At 42.6% G+C, this 21,558-nt stretch overlaps 1 protein-coding gene across 1 annotated transcript in view; it reads right to left on the bottom strand.

Annotated features, from left to right (window-relative positions):
• Window positions 1-21,558, bottom strand: part of LOC124274919 (phospholipid-transporting ATPase VD-like) — a 102,296-nt gene that overhangs the window by 68,114 nt on the left and 12,624 nt on the right. The window contains exons 4-11 of the mRNA XM_046710640.1: window positions 13,419-13,561; window positions 12,606-12,855; window positions 12,132-12,190; window positions 9,313-9,588; window positions 8,327-8,932; window positions 7,766-7,955; window positions 5,256-5,379; window positions 648-915 (exon numbers count right to left, since the gene is read on the bottom strand). Coding sequence (XP_046566596.1) covers window positions 648-915; window positions 5,256-5,379; window positions 7,766-7,955; window positions 8,327-8,932; window positions 9,313-9,588; window positions 12,132-12,190; window positions 12,606-12,855; window positions 13,419-13,561 — 1,916 coding nt within the window. The remainder of the gene's footprint in view (window positions 1-647; window positions 916-5,255; window positions 5,380-7,765; window positions 7,956-8,326; window positions 8,933-9,312; window positions 9,589-12,131; window positions 12,191-12,605; window positions 12,856-13,418; window positions 13,562-21,558) is intronic.

Genomic DNA, 21,558 nt, shown 5'->3' with positions numbered 1-21,558 from the left:
CTGATTTCGCATCTGGGGAATGGCGACTGGTCCTTGGCGAACGCCTTTGCGAACGCTGGTCGTCCGATTCTGTATCCGGGGATGGGCGATTCCTCCTTCGCGAATGCTGATCGTCCGAATCCGTAGCAGGCGATGACCGAGTTGTCCTTCGCAAATGCCTTCGTGGATGCTGATCATCCGGGGATGGTTGAGTGGACCTTCGCGCAGGCTGGTCCTGAAGTGCAGATCTGCTGCTAGATGCCACGTTGATGTAGGGCCCCTCAGAGACGACGTCTGCGTTGGAGCTTTCGTGAAGGCTCGGGACCTCTTTGTGGGATGGCTGTGACTTCTTCTCCAGGCCGTAACGCTGCTCCATCATCTCCATGATTTGTTGGGAGAACTGCTGCATAAAATCCCCTGGGTTGAAGGTCTTCGGTGGTAGTAGCGCTGCCCTTTCTGCGGTGATAGTGACGTGGCCCACAGGATGCTCATCTGTTGTCAGCGTAGATACCTCGGGTTGCGTGGAGATCTGCGCTGAAGTCACCGTAGCTGAGACTGGTCTTTTCTTGGGATGAACCTCTGGGATGATGATCGGTTGATCATCGTAGAGTCCCTGTTCCGTCAACGGGACAATCTCGGCTGAGAAAGTCCATGTTGTCTGCACTGACTTCCCCCGTGGTGGTGGTTGATGCCCTGGGGGTGCGGAGTCTGCGCCGGGTGGTTGACGATTTCCGAGTCTTAGGCTGAGACGACGGGATGTCCGGAGTAGCAGGTCTCTTCTTGGAGGTGGCAGACTTCGTCCCACGCCTCTCCTCAGAGGGAAATTCCAGCGGAACACCAGACGGAAGGAGGTCGTCAGACAGCAGTTGACTGGTGAGGGACTCCGCTGATTTATCCATGACTGGACCAACCCGTCTAGACCTATCTGCAGCACGTCTAAGGACGCAAAGAAGGTATTTATTAAATGCACAAGTAGTTAAATGCTTGCAACTGATGCAGCGGGAGCAGAGAAACGTAATCAACGTGATGCAGCTAGGGCACAATTGATGAGGGTCAGCAGCAGAGAAACGTAATCTACAATTGGAACAGTTTTTCATGAACGTAAACAACTGCACAAACACGGACTCAACAGTGCTAAATACGATTAAATATGAAACCATATTGTTGAAAGATACTAGCTAAACCTCTATACAGTATAATAGAGGTGACTAACTAAGTAATAAAAGGATATAGTGCCGTATAGGAGACAAGGTGCTCTCACAACTTGCTCAATGGGCGAAGAAGGAGAGAGTGAAGCGTGGGAAAAAGTGGCGCCACTTTTCCCGCCAAAAACGGAAACAGAGATAACTCTGGTGATTAGTGATTTTACGTACGTTTTATTGAAGGGAGCTTCAATAAGGAGATACAAGTGTTCCACTATGTTCGCAAGAGGAAGAAGACAAGCAAATAAGCATGAGTCAGGATAAGGAAAAATTAACAAACTAGAATAAGTAGTCCCTTTTAGTTCCTCACAACTCTTGTTTAGACCAGATCAATTCTATTTTTTGTTTTACGGATTTTTGTCCTCAGAAAACCTGAAGGCATGAGGGAAAAAAATTAAAAATAAAATCACCAGTCAATGTAATATTCCTTCTAAATGCTAAAATTATTTTACTTTTGGGAATTGATGAAATGCATATGGGGCAAAAAGCAATCTAAATGAAGTTTTCTTGTAAGTCTACATGTTTGGCCAATTAAAACATCAGAATTTTTTTTCAAACGGGGAAAATTAATTTTATATTTTTTTCTTATTCTTGAAAAAATACGACCAGCAGATGCATAAAACAAGAAATAAAATTGGTCTGGCCTTAGTGTACATCAATATGTTTTGCGGTTACAAGGCATAAATATACAAAAAAATATAGATGTCCATACTCTGCACATACACATATCTGATCTACACAAAGTGTGGACACTGATGTTTTGCTTCAAAACATTTACAGGCAGCTATCATATAGCTTGAACAATGCTGAGTCCAGCATAAACAATGACATGATAATTTACATGATAAAGATTTACTATTTTAAACATTTCTTACAGAAAAAAGGGATGGAGTATATAATTGTCTAGAAACTATTACTAATTTTCTTCAGTTTCACTGATGTTTGAACCATATTTATTTACTACTGTTAATCTCTGAAAAAAACTATAATTGTTGAATTCAATATAAATTAATTGAATGATAGGCATATCTTTGACAAGCTTTCCACACCCATGTCAATTTTCGAAGTGTGTGTTCTATACAACAAATACAAAATCTACGTTCATCACGCCTTGGGGATACCTTGTTTGTAATGGACACACAAAAATCTATATGTATCGACAGGTAGATCGCATGTCAACCTTCTCCCAGACCATTGTGACACAGCTATTGCCGAGTGTGATCTCCTCACACCAAACAAAAGAATCTGAATTACTTTACTACCATTATAAAATCAATGACAGAACATATAAGATATGGATCCTAGTCCAGTGTTTTGTCAAGGCAGAAGGTTTCTTGCAATAATTTGTTGATTGTTATGTAGTATTAATTCTCATTGCAACATCGGGCGATTTCTTTTATCTGAAATTGGTTATGGCTTCGTAACGTCACACGGTGACACAATTCAAAAAGAAATTCTATAACACGTAGCTTTGTATACAATTGTGTGAAATCTAGTTAAAAAGCAAAACAAAGTTATAATTTTAGAACTAGTACTTTGAAGAGACAAAAAAGACATTGATCAGCTACAAGCTGTTGAGGCTGAATAAAAGACACCTAGGAAGCTTCTGTTGTTGCAATATGGTACATATGAGAAACATTCCATGAGAGTGAGCGGGTTTAGTTTTATGCCGCTTTTAGCAATATTCCAGCAATATCACGGTGGGGGACACCAGAAATGGGCTTCATACATTGTACCCATGTGGGGAATTGAACCGGGTCTTTGGTGTGACAAGCAAATACTTTACCACTACGCTACTCCACCACGACTTCTCCATGAGAGATATCCTGTGTATGGCTGACATTTTTTGTGGAATCTGAGTCTACATCAACAAACAGCATATTTACACTTTTATATGATCTCTCACAGTGTGGCCATGTGAGTTTTGAAAATGACCCGTATGCATTTCTGCAGAACAGGTCCCTGGCACCCACCTGCCAGGTTTATGCTCAGAACACTGCTGGTATAATGAAGGCATAACAAGCATGGAGAGAGTGCTTGTGAGTGAGTCAGTATGCCGCTTTTAGCAATATGCCAGCAGAATCACGGTGGGGGACACCAGAAATGGGCTTCACACATTGTACCCATACGGGTTATCAAACCCGAGTATTCGGCTAGACGAGCGAACGCTTTAACCACTAGGCTACTCCACTATGGACACTAACTAACTTTTCTTTAAAATATTTTTAAAATTAATTTTTATGTGGACTCCACTCTTAGGTTTTGTTTGAAAAAGTAAGGAAAATTGGGGAGGGTCAATAGGAATGAGTGAGTGAATAAATAAATATAATCTATGTTTTCAGTGGGTAAGCGGACGCTTTAACCATAAACCACTACCAAATCGCCCCGAGCAAGCCTACTACCAAATGTCCTGACTTTTCATGGCTGATACACTATATCAAGATCAATGATATTCCAATTCTTTCTATTATTGGTTCAACTTTAAATATCATTTGTTCAACAAAGCAATAAGTAGCAAACACAAACTTCAAGCAAAATATATCCGTTTTCAGAAAAAATCTTTTTAAGAACCGTCAGTCTAGTTGACAAAATCAACATTCTAATAAAACCATGCTATTTTGAAAACATGTATGTTTTGTGTCAGTTTGTACTGACAAAAATATTGTGTATCAAATACGACTTGTGAAAGAGACAATTTAGTGTGTATTACAGTATCAGTATGTCACATCTAATTCCTGTGTCAAACTCTGTCAATCAATCAGAAAATTAACATTGCAGTTGATAATTTAGGATGACACATCAGCCAACATGATCCCCAACACACACATCCACATCAGTTCATTGTGCTTCAAATATGCTGATTCAGCATATAATTGAATATTCTACCCAGGTGTGGTGCAGTGTGCTCCATAATAATGTAATTTTCTGAATAAAATTGATATTTTATACTTATCCTGACTCATGCTCTTTTTGCTAGTCTTCTTCTTCTTGCGAACGTAGAGGAACACTTGTATCTCCCTAATTGAAGCGCCCTTCAATTTAAAATCACTAATCAATACTCACCAAGAGTTGCCTCTCTTTGCTCCCCTTTTGGCGGGAAAGGTGGCGCGACCACATCCCACATGCTTCACTCTCTCCTGTTTAACGAGCCCGACACCTCATGAGTCAGGATAAGTATAAAATATCAATTTTATTCAGAAAATTACATATTTTTCCTTATCCTGACTCATGCTCTTTTTTGCTTGTAGAATCCGACGGAATCGGAGGTGGGAACAGATACTTTGGATTTTAATTAGTGATTTAGATGTAATAACCCCCTATGGGAACTTCATAATGGCACTGTAATTAAATTAGTTTCTGCTGCTATCATACATAAGTTCTACCAGCTGCCATAGATGGGGGTACTACAATATTAAAATAATATAGGAATAAGCGACTCCGAAGTGGAGAAGCGACCCAATAGTACATGTAACATAGGTACTGGGTTTTAAGACTAATGTAGGCTTAAGATATACAACTAGCAAAAAACTCCGTAGAGTTTGTAAGCTTGATAAATACTGATATAGTATATACAGATATAATCTCGTGAGACTATGTCTCATCGTCTACGAGGAACTGTCAACTGCTGTGCTAAAACCAATGGTCCGAAATGGTGAATACCTGAGACGTCCTTGGTGGCGATGTCTCTCAGGTAGTGGTTAGCAAACACCATGTTGGATTTCCAAAAGCAGCCCTCCATAATGGTATTCAACGAGCAATTTCCATGTAGAGCGAGTGTCGAAGCCAGTGCACTGATTTCATGAGGATTAGATGCTCTTGGAGGGTCGAGTCCTGCAGCCTTGTAGGCTCGGAGTATGACAGTTCTGATCCATATCGATATCGTAGTACGTGAGACTTCAGTCTCAGTCACTGTAGATAGAGGGATGAATAACCGCTTGAGTTTTCTTCCCCTCGTTTTGGATCGTTGTAAATAAACTTTGAGTGCTCTCACTGGGCATAATGATAGATCAAGCGTATCATGAGGTCCAAGTATCAAGGAAAGTGCAGGGACGTGGAATAATCTGTCTGGTTGACCTGGCATTTGATTCTTGGTCGATAAACTCCCATCGCAGTCCCATATGCACTGTGTTTTGATTCTCATCAAAACATGTTCTCTCGTAGTCTAGAGCGTGGATTTCTGATACTCTGGCTGCCGTTGCTAGGGATAGCAGGAACAGTGTTTTCTGAGTCAGAAATTCGAACGATGTTGATTCCAGTGGTTCATAAGCCTCACTTGTGAGGTGTTGGAGCACTATATTTAGATCCCATGCTGGAGCGCGAAATCTCTGTTTCTGATCCTTCAATCGGAATGAATGTAGTAAGGCCAGTAACTCTGGCGTCTTCGTTAACTTGACACCCATACTCATAGTTATCACTGAACTTAATGCTGCGAGATACATAGATAGTGTCGAGCCTTTTCGACGTTTGGTTTGTCTTAGGTGACAAAGGTAGTCTGCCACTTGAGGCTGTGAAGCATTTCTAGCTGTAAATCCCTTTTTAGCAGTGTATGTCTCAAAACTGTGCCACTTGTCATCATACAAGTTGTGTGTAGAGTTGCGCAAAGCAAGCGTGACTGCTTTTGCCGCTCTGGTTGAATAACCTCTCTTGTTTAAACACACTTTAATACAGTCCATACGTGAAGTTGGAATGCTCCTCGGTTTTTGTGCGCTTGTGTTGTGTGAGGATGTACAAGTAGATTCGAGCGCTTTGGTAGTTGTAGTATTGGTTGTCCGATTTCTTGAATTAGAATGGGAAACCACGTTCTCGCTGGCCAGTAGGGCGTGACCAAAATCAGTTGGAGGCACTGAGTTTGTCTGATTTTCTGTAACACCTTTGGTATTTGCGCTGGCGGCGGAAACGCATACACGTTGAGGCCTTCCCAGGATATGCTTAAGGCGTCCGTTGCCCATGCTTGTGGATCCGGGACTGGTGAGACGAATGTTGTTAGCTGATTGTTGAAGCAAGTGGCGAATAGGTCTATTAATGGAGCTCCTATTTCCATGATAATCTGAGTGAAGATTTCTGGGTGGAGTTTCCATTCCGTCGGTGACGGTAGATATGGCCGAGAGAGTGCGTCTGCTAGTACATTCTTGGTTCCGGGAATGTGGCATGCTCTGACATGTATGTTTAGATTGTCGATAGGATCGAACAGTTGGAAGCATAGAGTCAATAGGTTCAATGATCTCGTTGAACCTTGTTTGTTTATATAAAACGCCACTGTTGAGTTGTCGGTGTGGATCATTAGGTGCGCATTCTGTAGAATGGTGCTCCAATGAAGTAGGGCGTTGATTACTGCTTTCATTTCGAGCATGTTTATGTGCAGTTTAGTCTCTTCTTGGTTCCATAACCCTGATGCCGTCCGGTTGGAGAGATGAGCTCCCCAACCTTGGAGCGACGCGTCTGCATAGAGATGGGTTTTGAACTCCGGCTCTGTTAAATAGATGCCTTCGCAAACATTCGACCTCCTGGTCCACCAAAGTAGATGAGGTCTGAGGTAATTTGGTAGACCGAAGGGTTGAAGGTTGTCGAGATGCGCGTTGATGAGGACCTGTAACGGGCGTAACTGTAGTCTGCCTCTGGCTGTCATGTCTTGTACTGAAGTGAGGAGACCCAACAGACTCTGCCACTGTCGTAGCGGTAACGGAGAGAGTAAGGCTTGTGGAATGGTCTGTTGGATCTTGAGCCATCGGTCCTCTGGTACGACGATACGATTCTGTGTCGTGAGGAATCGAATGCCTAGAAATTGCAGGTCCTGCGTAGGTTCTAGGTCCGACTTGAGTAGATTCACTAACCATCCTAGCTGTGTTAGTAGCTTGATGGTGAAATTCAGTTGTAGTTTGAGATGCTCTGGATCTTGATCTACTTGAATCCCGTCGCCGAGGTAGAACGCACTGCGTAGCCCTTGACGATGTAGGTAAGTGACGATGGGTTTCGTTACTCTTGTGAACAACCAGGGGGCCGATGATATTCCAAATGGTAGTACCCTCCATTGGTAATGTAGCCTGTCTAGAGTAAACGGTAGGTACTTCCTCGAGTCGGGATGTATCGGGATATGCAGGTAGGCATCCTGTAGATCTATACTGGCCATGTAGTCCATCGGACGAACGAGGTGCCGTAGTTGAGATAGATGTATCATGCGAAACGTTGGCGGTTTGCGTAGATAATCCCTGTTGAACGTACTCATGTTGTAGATGAGTTGGAACTTTTCCTTGGAATTTTTCTTGGGCACTAGGAAAACTGGGGAGTAGAAACCTGGTTCAATGTTTACTTGATCCACGATTTCTATGGCCTGTTTGGTTAGGAGAGATGAAACAGCTTCTTGTAACTTTAGTAGTTGTTGTGCCTGGAAGTCGAACTTGTGAGGGTTGACTGTAAGCGGAGGCGTGGCCTGTAGTTGGATTCGATATCCGTGTTGAAGGATGTTGGAGACATATGGATCTTGTAGTATTCCCCAGTTCTCCCAGTGCAGTTGAAGGCGTCCACCCACTTGTGAAGGTTGTACAGGAACAGCTGAGGGTGGAAGACTCCAGTCGTTCCGAACCTGCCTTTCATCGTCAATAGTTGCGGGAGCCTCTGGGTGCCCTGCCTCTTCCAGATCCTCCACTGTAGTTGCCAAATGGGTGGCGAAAAGCGTCCTTTCCACCTCTGGATCCGGCCATCTTCCTGTCCCGTGCTCTCTGTAAACCAGTGAACTTCGATCTTCCGGAGTATCTCTGTGATGTCTGCTTGATGACGCTAGTCAGAGTGTCAATCGATTTAATCATGAGGACTTCTCTTGAATCCTTGATGACTTCTTTAGAGACTTTATCAATTCCTCCAGCGAAGATGGAAGGCGTTGACCATGGGGCTGTGAATAGAGGTGCTGTGAACTGTTCACCCCAACTACAGGTGGCGAGGAGACCTTGACGACGAGCCTGAGTAAGAGCTGCTGAGATGGATGAAAGATGATCCGTCAAGAATTGCTGGTCCTTCTTCTGCATAAGGAGGGCCGAGTATATCATTCTGTCATCTTCTGATGTAGAATCTCGGAATCTAGTGATGAGAGTTTCATTAATAGTTCTGGATGTGTTGAGGCCAAAAAACATTCTTCTGGTCATAGTTTCGACTTGAGCCAGCTTGCGATCCTCGATCTTGTACGTCTTGGCCTTGGCATCGTTGATGAATTTAAAGTTATCGTCGATTTCTTGAGCTTTGTAGAATGGGTCCATGTTATGAGCAAAGAACTTCTTGGCGTTGAACTGAGGTAAGTGCGGCGCCTGAGTTTTAGTGGCTGTTTGGAAAGCTTTATCCAAGTTCTGTTGAACCGTTGCTATAGGGTCAATCGGAGGTAGGGTGATCGTGTCTGCGTCGTCCTCCCTCATGAGATAGGTGTGAGCTGGGTTGTTTTCTTCAGATGGCAAAGCCAGGTCCAGGTTGTTGGCCATCCAATAGCGTATCTCTGCGTCGGAGAATATGATGCCTCCATCATCTTCGGTATCCGGAGCGTTGGTAAGAGGCCGATGATACTCTTCTGATGGTGACTGAGGTGGAGTTCTGTATACTTGAACAGCTGTGCATGGCGATGTGTGAGGAGACCTGACTGAAGACTTTTGCGAAGGCTTATGAGTCGAGCGACGTATTGATCTATGAGGTGACCTGCGTGGTGATCTACGTGGAGGTCCTATGAGGCGATCAACGAGGTGAATGGCGAGGTGATCGACGTGGAGAACGGCCTGACGAGCGGTGAACGACAATAGCTTCGCGAAGCTCTTGGTGAAACCCTCGATGACCTTCTAGACTAAGATGACTTGGAGTCTGTAACTGGAGTCCTTCGCGAAGACCTTCGCGAAGCTTCATCTGAGTCCGGTCCTGGGGAGTGATGACTTGACCTTCGTGAAGGCTGGTGGTCCGAGGCAGAGTCCGGGGATGAGAGGATACTTCTTCGCGAACGCCTTCGCGAACGTTGATCATCAGAGTCCAAGGCTGGTGACGATCTAGGTGTCCTTCGCGAAGGCCTTCGCGAACGCTGATCGTCTGGGTCCTTTGCAGAGGTAGACTGTGACGTCCTTCGCGCAGGCTGGTCCCTCAGTGGTGACTTGGTAGTAGCCGCTACGTTGATGGGGGGTCCCTCAGGGCTGACGTCTGCGGTGGAGCCTTCGCGAAGGCTCAGGTCCTGGGCTGGTTGTATCTTTTCCATTCCATAGCGGTCTTCCATCAACTTCATAATCTGTTGAACCAGGTTGCCCGGGATGGTCTGCGAAGTTGTAGTAGCTGCCCTATCTGCGTTGGTAGCGACGGGACCCATGGGAAGATCGTCAGTCCTCAGCGTTGATACATCAGGCTGATTGAGGATCTGCGCTGACGTCACTGTAGCTGACACTAGTCGCTTCTTGCGATGAACATCAGGAATGATGATCGGCCTCTCATCATACAGGCCCTGTTCTGTGGCGGGAACAATCTCGGCTGAGAAAGTTCTTGCTGACTGCGTTGTTTTCCCCTTGGTAGTAGACGCTGCCCTGGGGGTGCGGAGTCTGCGTTGTGACGTAGATGCCATCTTAGTCTTAGGCTGCGACGACGGAAGGTCTGGTGATGCAGGATGCTTCTTGGAGACGGCGGACTGCGTCCCACGCCTCTCCTCCGAAGGTAACTCCTTAATCACATCATTTTTTTAGATTTGAAAAGTATTCCCAAGGTACTACTGCTCACTTATCCTTATTTGACTGATGGTGTAAAATGGGTTTTAGCGGGTTTGATCCACAATCATTTCAAAATTATGACCAAAACATATCTATGAAGTGGATGGTATAAATTGGGTGTTACAGAATAACCATGCTCACTCACTTTCATAATAAAACATAGTTTTTCTGGATTCGAAAACAATGCATTCAAAAATGAACATATCTTTAACCTTTAGCCTGCTGAATTAATTTCAGCATAAGGCCTTGTAAAGAGCGTGGGTGATTTCTAACAGTCGGTGTGTCATTAAGTAAGGGACAACTAAAAAGAAAATGGCACATTAATACTAGATAGAAAAATGAATATTATTATCCAAAAATATCCTGATAATTTCAAACATACAGAGGTTAATGACAAAGCAAACATAAATAATGTAAATTTTCCTGAATTACTTGATAGACAGTGGAATGCGTTTCATATAAGGAACCTGAATAAATCGTTAAAATAGCGCAAACCGATTTCCCAAATCTCATAATTATCTGACTTCAAATTCGTATATTTGTATCGGCAATTATCAGCGAGACGACAAATTAAAAAACATTCCTGAAAAAAATATATACGAAAACGTTCATCGTAAACAAATCGTATTTTCGATGTTATCACAATTTTTTAATTCGCGGGCGTTTTGTTTTAAGGTAAATAAATTAATTGAAGATTATATATTTAGAAAGCTGAGAATCAAATGCATTCCATACATAATTCAAATGACACATAAATCCGACTTGTTGAATTATTATTGCAAGTTTTATTTGGGGATGTAATTATGCTGCTGTCTTGTCGAATGGGTTCGACAGTAGCATTGAGAGAATAAAAGATTCTAGAATTTACATTCTTCAAATTAAGATGCCTCTTTAGAGCCTGAGTTTTCCGGATACAATATTTACTTTAATAGGACATTAAAAATACCATAAGGAAAAGTAGAATGACCGGCCTGATTCTTAATATCAGTTCCTTCCAGAGAATGACAATCAATGTCTGTTGAAGTAACTTTCTTTCTTCCTTAATCATTATTGTTTACAGTTTTCCGTGGCAATATTTTAGAAGATAAAATACTGTTTATTTGTTGTTGTTTTTTTAAACACAACACTCAGTAACATTCCAGCTCTATGCTTGCAGAACTCAGTAACATTCCAGCTCTATGCTTGCAGTACTCACTAACATTCTAGCTCTATGCTAGCAGTACTCAGTAATATTCCAGCTCTATGCTTGCAGTACTCAGTAACATTCCAGCTCTATGCTTGCAGTACTCTGTAATATTCCAGCTCTATGCTTGCAGTACTCACTAACATTCTAGCTCTATGCTTGCAGTACTCAGTAATATTCCAGCTCTATGCTTGCAGTATGTAAATAATAGAATCTATAACTGGCAATCAAACGATTGAGATCAATGAACATCGATCTATGCATTTGGGATATGATGACATGTGCCAACTTTGTCAATGATCCTGCCCAATCCTCTTATTCAAACTACTGGGAGAGCAGCATATTGTAAGTCAATCTCTGATTAGTACATCAAGCAAGGATAATGCATAAATACAATCAACTGAGTTACGAATCCTCACAACCCTATCCATCAGGTTCATGACAGGATAGGTAACAGGGTACCAAATCAGGTTGGGAGTGAATCTGTTTGGATCCACAATGTGTATTCAATGTGATGTCAGTCACAGTAACCTTCAGGGGCATTTAGCATGATAAATGTGTGAGACCTGCATCAACTCTTGTTGATACAAGACATGCCGACATGCTGTGGTATAACTGGAATACTGTTCAAAGCAGTGTTAAAGCACAATCAGGGATACAGCTTGGCACTTTTCAAAATCTATTAAACTCTCACAAAGGGTGTTACTGGCAAACAAATATAAGTTGGACCGGTGCACAGAACGCGTTTACAGCAATGAGCAAACCCATTTGGTTTGTGAAAGGTAGAGCAGATGTAGGCTATTGCACGTGCATTGCATGACGATGAAATTGATTCCGCGCGTAGCTGCACATGCCTTGCTCATAAGACTACACTTGACCGCGGACAACCAGGGCCCCTTCACTAACAATGGCAAGCGCCAGTGGGCGGCACTCATACATGCTAATACGGGTCAATTGTCAGGTTGGTGCTCAACTTATCCTTGTTTGCCAGTAATTATTAACTGAACTACCTAAGGAAAAGAGATTTATGGATGTCAACTTCTTTATACGAACACAACATTCCTCATTCCTCGCGATGGACATTTGGCTGCCAAAGCCACTTTCCTCATCACCTACAAGAAAAATGTACAAAGTTGCTTTTTCATTTTCCCGAAACTTGATGTTAATCTATAAAAGGTGTTATTTACGATCCACTTTTTAAAATTTCTCCAGCTGTTAATCCACACTTACCCTGTTTTTGCATACAGGCTTTTCTACAAGGGTTCTAATGATCATTAAATTTGCTCTCTGCACACAATATACAAAATAACACATAGAAATTATTTAAACTAAAATGTGAACAAATGATATCCTTTTGTTTCTGATCTTACATTTAGATCAAATTAACACAAGGTATCAAGAGATTCTGCAGCTCACCTTGAAATTCATGTCTTTGAATATTTCTTAGTTTTCTATTGGAATACAGGTGTCCTCAGGCTACGCTGTAATTCTAATATAATATTCATATATAGGAAAGAGGTGACTCACCTGGCATATGAGGGTAGTCAACTCCACCAATCGTACAGGTCTTAAATTCCACGAGGTTCTCCGTCAGTGTTCCGGTCTTGTCGGAGAAGATGTACTCTATTTGTCCCAGGTCCTCGGTGATGTTGAGGGCTCGACATTCCAGACGTTTGTTGGAGGGTTCATGGTAAACATCATTGTCGTTGTTGATGAAGTACACCTGGGCAATCTTCACCAACTCCAGGGAGACGTACATGGGAAGGGGGATCACTGTCTGGAACAGAAGTTGTGTCGTTAATTGTTTTGACTTTTCAGAATAATGATATGATAATAATGGATTTGTATGGCGCCTTGTTTCAACCATACAGTGCTCAACGGCACTGAAAGCACAATCTGATTATTATTACCCCAGATAACCAATGCTGCCTGCGAGGCGCTAGAAGGTTATTAGTCATAGGACTTATCCCACCGGGTACCCATTTTCTGCTTGGTGAACAGAGGCAATTTTGAACAAGCTCACTTGCCTAAAGTGTGACCACATGTATCACATGTGCTTTTGTTGGCAGGACTGAAGTCCTAGAACCTCTCAGGAGTCAAGCTGCCAAACACGGTCACCCAACCAAGAACTGTCTGCACTCAACGTTGCTTAACTTTAACTGATTCGTGACCTGAGCTCTATGCACAGGACCACACCCCACCGCCCTGTTCCCAACATGGCATAGGCGGAGGGGAAGCAATATTCCAGATTTTTGCCTGTAAACAATCAGTTACTCAGGACAATAAGGCTCTTTAAGGACATGTCACAAAGTATGTCCAGCCCTTTACAGGACTCATTACCTGAAATATGATGATGTAGGTCCAGAAGACGATGAATCCTTGGTAGACAGGGTTGAACTTGTCAAGGTCACCAAATGGAATGAAGGGCACATAGTTGGTGTTGTCTGTCAGGCCATTGAAGTTGGACAGCCAGATTCCACTACCTGGGAACAAGCCTTATGACTGAGAGTAACCATCAGGTTTACAAAACATTTGGTTTTATCCCTTACGTTCAAACACTGCACAATGTTCTTTAAATGTAAATAAAATGATAGAAATATAGGTTACATTCACAAACAAAATAATTCAATATCATTCAATTAGAAGGCAAAGATGGGTTTTCTAAGAATGTATTTGCAGTAATGATACTAACATTTAAATTATGTATTTATATCATAACATACTGAGAGAAACAAATAAAGGATTACTGAAAAATTCAAGAGTTCCTTTGTTACTTTCCAGTTTTCATCACCACAGCGCTATTCGAAGCTGGAGATGAAAACTGGAAAATATTAAAGGAACGCTTGTAATTTCCTGTGATCATTTATTTGTTTTTCTTAGCATATTATGATTTAACTCATTAAGCCCGAGAGCCCCATCACTACTCAACACCTGGAAGCCCTTGCTGATTGCCGACTCTCTGTGCCGAGAGTAATTAGTGCTAGTCACACCTGATTTCCCTGGCAGGTTTCGGGGATCACAGGAAACTGTCTAGTCGTACAAACAAGTCCTGATTGTTTAATTGTGTCATAAAGATATATGTTGAAAGAAATCAGGTGTGAATACATGTCGTGTATTGCAAGCTTTATGTAATTTTATTGCAAGTTTCTCTTGTAGACCTTTTGTAGGCTTGTACATTCATATTTTATCACAATATGCATACACATGTATTCTTTGTATGTAACAGATGAGACACACGTTAACAAATTCTCTCTCTTATATCATTGTGTGAGGTTTAAATTTACAAAACATCTATGACAATGACATACTGTAAAGAAGAATTTACTTTTATACTTTATAATCTTCGACGAAAATAGCGGTTTAGCCGATACATTTCTAGTGTTTACGAATTATTTTAATGAAAGTACTATAACGCTAGTCTGTGACTAGCACAAAGCACATTCATAGCATTGCACTTTATTTCATACAGATTTAATGCAGAAAACATACGTGACCATACAAACATACATATACAAAATGTATACTACATATTCCTTGCATAGACATAAAACAAAGAGTCACGTGATAGGGCATCATCAAATTTCACGAATAGAACGTTCGGTATCTCAACTGTTCAATGTAGTGGCTGGTCATATGTTATCTGCGACCAATCGTATCATGAGATACCTGTCACAGAGGAAAGGACAGGTGATGGAGCATGGGCGAAATTTCTGAAGAGCACGTTTGGTCACTCAGCAGCATGGATAGACATTGGTTATTGGCTATATCCTTGACCAGTCGATATGCTGGGTTTCGGCTTTATCAACACAAGCAATCATGTAACAGTTTGTGTATTGTAAACATACACACTGGTATCTCAACTGTTCAGTATAGTGGCTGGTCATATGTTATCTGCGACCAATCGTATCATGAGATACCTGTCACAGAGGAAAGGACAGGTGACGGGGCGTGGGCGAAATTTCTGAAGAGCATGTTTGGTCACTCAGCAGCTTGGATAGAGATTGGTTATTGGCTGTATCCTTGACCAGTCGATATGCTGGGTTTCGGCTTTATCAACTCAAGCTATCATGTAACAGTTTGTGTATTGTAAACATACACACTGGTAACGATGTATGAAATATACACATAAGACAAATAGGAGTAGATAGTCACTTTGGCGAGTTTATTTGTCCTCATTTTAGTGTTTTTCGATCAGTAAAACAAAGCGATTGAAATCCAACCACTGAGTAGAGGTAGTATTTATTTTCATATACATTTTATGCACGCAACTAGTACATAAAACATAATGGTTTGCTGTACATGTAAATATAATCTTCACCTTGATACGAATGACTATCCAAACTAGAGTACACGCATTACAGAATTTACGAGGTGACACTATACTGAATTATTATAGTGTATAAACTTGCAGTTGACACCCCTACCCCCAATATTTATGAAGGTGGGCGTGCCTTTATCTTTACTGAATGCAAACGAGGTTCATAAGATTACAGATGTGCATGCATGTATAAACATCACAGAGAGGGGTGTGACTCCATAAAGCGAAATGTCCAATGATATAACAGCGCATCTATTTATTTTACACTTGTCACGGGACAAACCTTTCACCAAGGACGTAATTACATATGCATTCTACCGGAGGCTGTTATTTCAAGGTCGAAAGAGGCGTTCAATTATCTCATTACTGTAATCTGCTTGAATGATTATACGCATGTGTATCGATACCGTAACTGATATACTATCAAGCTTTTATTGACGATGGATCAATAGAGACTGAGTTGATTGATACACGTGATAATTGCACCGGATTTGATAATTACACAGATCAAATATACAAACGTTTTACAGAATGCTCATGTAAATTGCATAGAAAACTGACAATTCAAATCAACATGAAACTTTCAACAGCTTGAACAAAATGTAATTTTCTGAATAAAATTGATATTTTATACTTATCCTGACTCATGTTTAATGCTTGTCTCCTTCCTCTTGCGAACGTTAGTGGAACAGTTGTATCTCCTATTGAAGCTCCCTTCAATAAAGAATAGACGTAAAATCACTCCTACCAAGAGTTATCTCTCCAGCTGTTTAGGAGGGAAACTGTGGCGCGACCGTCCCAACGTGCCTCACTCTCTCCTGATTATGAGCCCGACACTAGAATTTGCAGGGAAATCCAAAGTGTCTAATGGGGAGGCTGGGAGGGCTTACCTCATGAGTCAGGATAAGTATAAAATATCAATTTTATTCAGAAAATTACATATTTTTCCTTATCCTGACTCATGCTTAATGCTTGTAGAATCCGACGGAGTGGCGGCGGGCAAGATACTTTGGATTCCATGTAGTGATTTACGTCTTCTATACCCCCCTATGGGAACTTCGAGTTGGCACTGTATTTAACTGCTAATCTCTGCTGCTGTTGCGACCTTGTCCTTCCAGCTGCCTTTATATGGGGGGACCACAATAGTTAACTTTGGGTCCTTCTTCTGTTAACATTTTATGTGGATTTTGCGACTCCATTTCTTGATGCAAGCAACAAGTGGAGAAGCGACCCATTCCTGTACAAGTATCCTTACAAGTACTGGCTCATATCACTTATGCTAGTCGTTAGACATGCATTGCGACTTAAGCAGAACTCTGCTGAGTGTAAGCTTTGTAAGTCATGTGATAAAAGGGCGAGACTTCATCTCAGCGCCTTTGTGGGACTGTCAATTGTTGTGCTACAACAAGAGGGCCGAAATGGTGAATGTCAGAGCCGTCCTCAGTGGCGATGTCCCTCAGGTAGTGGTTGGCAAACACCATGTCCCATTTCCAGAAGCAGCCCTCCATTATCGACCTGATAGAGCAATTCCCAAGTAGAGCGAGCGATGACGCCAGAGCTCTAACTTCATGTGGGTTGGAGGCTCTTGGAGGATCCAGTCCTGCTGCTTTGTAGGCCCGTAGTATGACAGTTCTGATCCAGCTTGATATCTTAGTGCGGAAGACCTTCGTCTGTGTCGCTGTTGATATTGAGACGAAAAGACACTTGAATTTCCGTCTCATGGACCTGGATCGTTGTAGGTAGACTTTCCATGCTCTCACTGGGCAAAAGGATAAGACCTGCGTATCCTGTGGTTCAAGAGCTGATGATAGTGTTGGGACGTGGAACTGTCCGTCTGGATGACCTGGCAGTGGATTCTTTGCAATGAAGTCCCATCTCAGTCCCATATGCACGATGTTTTGATTTGCAGAGCATGTATTTCCGACATCCTTGCTGCTGTTACTAAGGTTATTAGGAACAGCGCCTTCTGCATCAAGAACTCGAATGATGTTCTCTGTAATGGTTTGTAGATCTCACTAGTGAGATGTCGTAGAACAACGTTGAGGTCCCACACCGGAGCTTTAAATCTCTGATGTTGGTCCTCCAATTAAAAGGGCGTAGTAAGGCCAGTAACTCTGGTACTTATGTCAGTTGCACTCGTCCTCATGGCGATAACTGACCTCAATGCCGCTAGGTATGTTGAGAGTGTTGACCCTTTTAACCGCTTCCTTTGTCTAGGTGACAAAGGTAGTCCGCCACTTGAGAATGTGTCACTTTCATGGCTGTGAAGTCGGCCCCCAAAACGTATCTTTTGTCTCGAAGTGTCACTACTTGTCGTCAGACAAGTTGCGTGAAGACTTGCGTAAAGCTAGTGTCACTGCTTTCGCTGCCCTGGCGAAATATCCTCTCTTGTTCAAGCATGCCTTGATACAGTCCACACGTGTAGCCGGAACCCTTCTGGGTTGCCGTGCGCCTGCTTTGTGTGAGAATGTACTAGTAGATTCCTCCACTCTGGGGGTTGCAGTAGAGGCAGTCCTAGGTCTTGTATGAGAATAGGGAACCATATTCTCGCTGGCCAAAAGGTGCGCCCCAAGTAGTTGTGGGTCTCTCGCCTGAATGATTTTCTGCAACACCCTCGGTATTAGAGCTGGTGGTGGAACGCGTAAGCGTGTAATCCTAACCAGGAGATGCTTAGCGTGTCCGTTGCCCATGTCCGTGGATCTGGCATTGGTGAGACAAATGTTATCAGGTGACCCTTGTGGCGAAGAGGTCTATTAATGGTGCTCCCATCTCTTGTATGATCTGCTTGAAGATCTCTGCATGAAGCATCCAGTCTATTTGAGAATGGCTGCGTTGGACAGGATAGTACATCTGCTATCACATTCTTGGCTCTTGGAATGTGGCATACTCTGATGTGGACGTTCAGGTTGACTGTTATGCTGACCAGTTGAAAGCAGAGGTCCAGAAGGTTCGCCAACTTGTTGATCCTTCTGTGGACGTAGACCGTCACTGTTGAGGTGACTGTATGTACCGTCAGACGAGCATTCTTCAAAATGCTGGTCCAGTTGAGTATGGCGTTATCACTGCTTTCATTTCCAGCCTGTGGAAGTGCAGATCTCCTCTGCTATGGTCCATATCCCAGCTGACACATCGTTGTCGAGGTGTACTCCCCAATCTTGGAGAGATGCGTCCACATAGAGATGCGTCTTGTACTCCGGCTCTGCTAAATAGGTGCGTCTGCAACCCTCCTATCTCTGAGTCCACCATATTAGATATGGATTTAATCCGTCCGGGAGTCCGAAGGGGTCTGGATCGTCCAGTTGTACATTCACGAAGACCTGTAGTGGGAGTAGTTGAAGACTCCCTCTGCGTGTCATGTCTTGTGCTGACGTGAGAAGAACCAACAGACTCTGCCACTAGTAATAACGGAGAAAGTAGTGCTTAACATACAAGGACTGATCATCTGATTCCGCATCTGAGAAATGGTGATTCGTCCTTCGCGAATGCTTTCGCGAACGCTGGTCATCCGATTCTGTATCCGGGGATGGCGATTCCTCCTTCGCGAACGCCTTCGCAAATGCTGATCGTCCGTGTCTGCCGCAGGGGATGGTTGAGTCGACCTTTGCGCAGGCTGGCCTTTAGTGTAGATCTGCTGCCAGATGTCACGTTGATGGAGGGTCCCTCAGAGACGACGTCTGCGTTGGAACCTTTGCGAAGGCTCGGGACCTCGTTGTGGACTGTGACAGGCCGTAACGCTGCTTCATCATCTCCTGCATAAAGTCCCCCCGGTTGAAGGTCTGCAGTGGTAGTAGCGCTGCCCTTTCTGCGGTGATAGCGACGTGGCCCACAGGACGCTCATCTGTTGTCATCATAGATACCTCGGGTACCGTGGAGATCTGCGCTGAAGTCACCGTAGCTGAGACTGGTCGTTACTTGTGATGAACCTCTGGGAAGATGATCGGTTGATCATCGGAGAGTCCCTGTACCGTCAACGGAACAATCTCGGCAGAGAAAGTCCTTGTAGTCTGCGCAGACGTCCCCGTAGAGTTGGTCGTCATCTGAGGGATGTGTAGCCTTCTCTGGGTAGAGGATGGCGTCTATTCATCGTCTGCGATGATTGTAGAGCTGCCCTCTCTGCGTTGATAGCGATATGGTCCGGGGATCGCTCATCTGTCGCCCTCGGACTGCGTGCTGTATCTCTGGGATGATCAGCAGCGGCTCATCATGAAGCCCTCTCACTGCCATCAGGCTGATGTCTGTGAGGCTTCATTCTGCGTAGAGGATGGCGTCTTCTTCTACGTCTGCGTTGAGGGGTTGTCCGATGTAGAAGCCAACGTCTTCGAAGTAATGGCGGACAACATCCCATGCCCATCCTCTGAGGACACCTCCGGCAGGTCACTTGGTGGTAGTAAGTCGTCTAACAGCAGTAGACAGCTCGTGAGGGACTCAGTTTATCCATGACTTGGAAAGTCACCTGGATAGTCGATAGTACGTCTAAGTACAGAGAAAAATTATTTATTAAATTGAATTTCAATTAAATGCTGATAAAGATTACAGCTATAGCTGGAAGTATATGTTGTTGTGCAGCTAGGGCACAATCAATGCGGGTCTCTAGCAGCGAACCTAAACCTACAACGAAAATAGGTTTTCATGAAATGTAAACAACTGAACAAACACGGACAATTCCGTGAATAAACAGTGCTAAATACGATTAAATATCAAACGATATTGTTGAAGGATACTACCGTAACTAAACCTCTATAAAAGTAGAATAGAGGAGAATAACCAATTAATTAAAGGATATAGTGCCGTATAGGAGACACAGGTGCTCTCACAACCTGCCCACAGGGCGAAGAAGGAGAGAGTGTGGCACGTGGGGACGGTGGCGCCACAGTTTCCCGCCTAAATAGCTGGAGAGATAACTCTTGGTAGGAGTGATTTTACGTCTGTTCTTTATTGAAGGGAGCTTCAATAGGAGATACAAGTGTTCCACTAACGTTCGCAAGAGGAAGGAGACAAGCATTAAGCATGAGTCAGGATAAGGAAAAATAATGCTTGAAATACCTTTGTATGGCTTACATGTAATAACTTATGATATTACTTCTGTCCATGTGTGACAATGTTTTGAATTACCAACTTACTGTCTTTTGTAACAAACGTAGTAAAACATTTCATTGTTGTAAAAACACTGACATGTATATATGTATTCGATGCAAAGGCGCGACTTATCACTTTATATTCGCTTAGGTAACATTACGAACTTTAGATTATGGAAAACAACTAGTTACAATTCAGTAAACTTCAAATTAGTAAGTTCAATTATGTTTAATCTATTCGAGCTTGGATGTATAATTACTTGTGTTTATACATTATGTTTCAGTATATGAAACATGACAACGTAATGATGCCTAAAAAGTAAATTCAAACTATTCTATTGTGTTTGAATTCTTTGTATGTCCTTGAAATTTCGTATATTGTTTCCTATTTATTAGCTAGTTGAAGGAAATATAATTTTTAGTAACCTCTAAACCATTACATCTAATTCAATCAAGGTGCATACGAAGTATTTTAGTATCCATTCCCAAGGAAGAGTACCAGGCACTTACCTCTGTAAAAACATCATAGTCCCCTTTCTCGCCGACATGCGTTCATTTGCGAAACGCTGTACAAGCCTATGATAATGATTAGCAATTGTTATCAAAACACTTTAAATACTTCTTCTGATTGATACTACAGGTGGGATCTCTCGTAAGAAAAGCTAACATTTGCTCAGTACTGCTAAATTGGTTGAAATAATAGGTACAGTGCGAAGTACAACACACATGTGCGTCTCTCGCTGAATAAGAGGTGCTTTCTGTTAATGACTGTTGATGGCCTTAATGAGTTAAATACATAATTTATTAATAAATAAATAATTGTTTCTTTTGGTATATGTAAAACGACAAGTCAATGAAGTACAATTATCAATTGAAATTTTCTCAAATAAACATCTCAGTTGTGAATGAGGAGGGAGTCACGACTTAGAAATATTCCTGTGATTTCATGGTGAGGGACACCCAAACAGCTTCACATATTGCATTCTTGATAAGAATCAAATCAGAATACTGTGTATTGAACTGACGTGTTAATCACTAGACTGTCCTACCATCACAATTACAGACAGAATTTAACTTCTTGTTACAG

The sequence above is a fragment of the Haliotis rubra genome, unplaced genomic scaffold, assembly GCF_003918875.1.
Source record: "Haliotis rubra isolate DU_JTF1 unplaced genomic scaffold, ASM391887v1 Scf1, whole genome shotgun sequence".
NCBI lineage: Eukaryota > Metazoa > Mollusca > Gastropoda > Lepetellida > Haliotidae > Haliotis > Haliotis rubra.
Note: the sequence above shows the minus strand (reverse complement) of the source record. Positions and strands in the feature narration are given on the sequence as shown.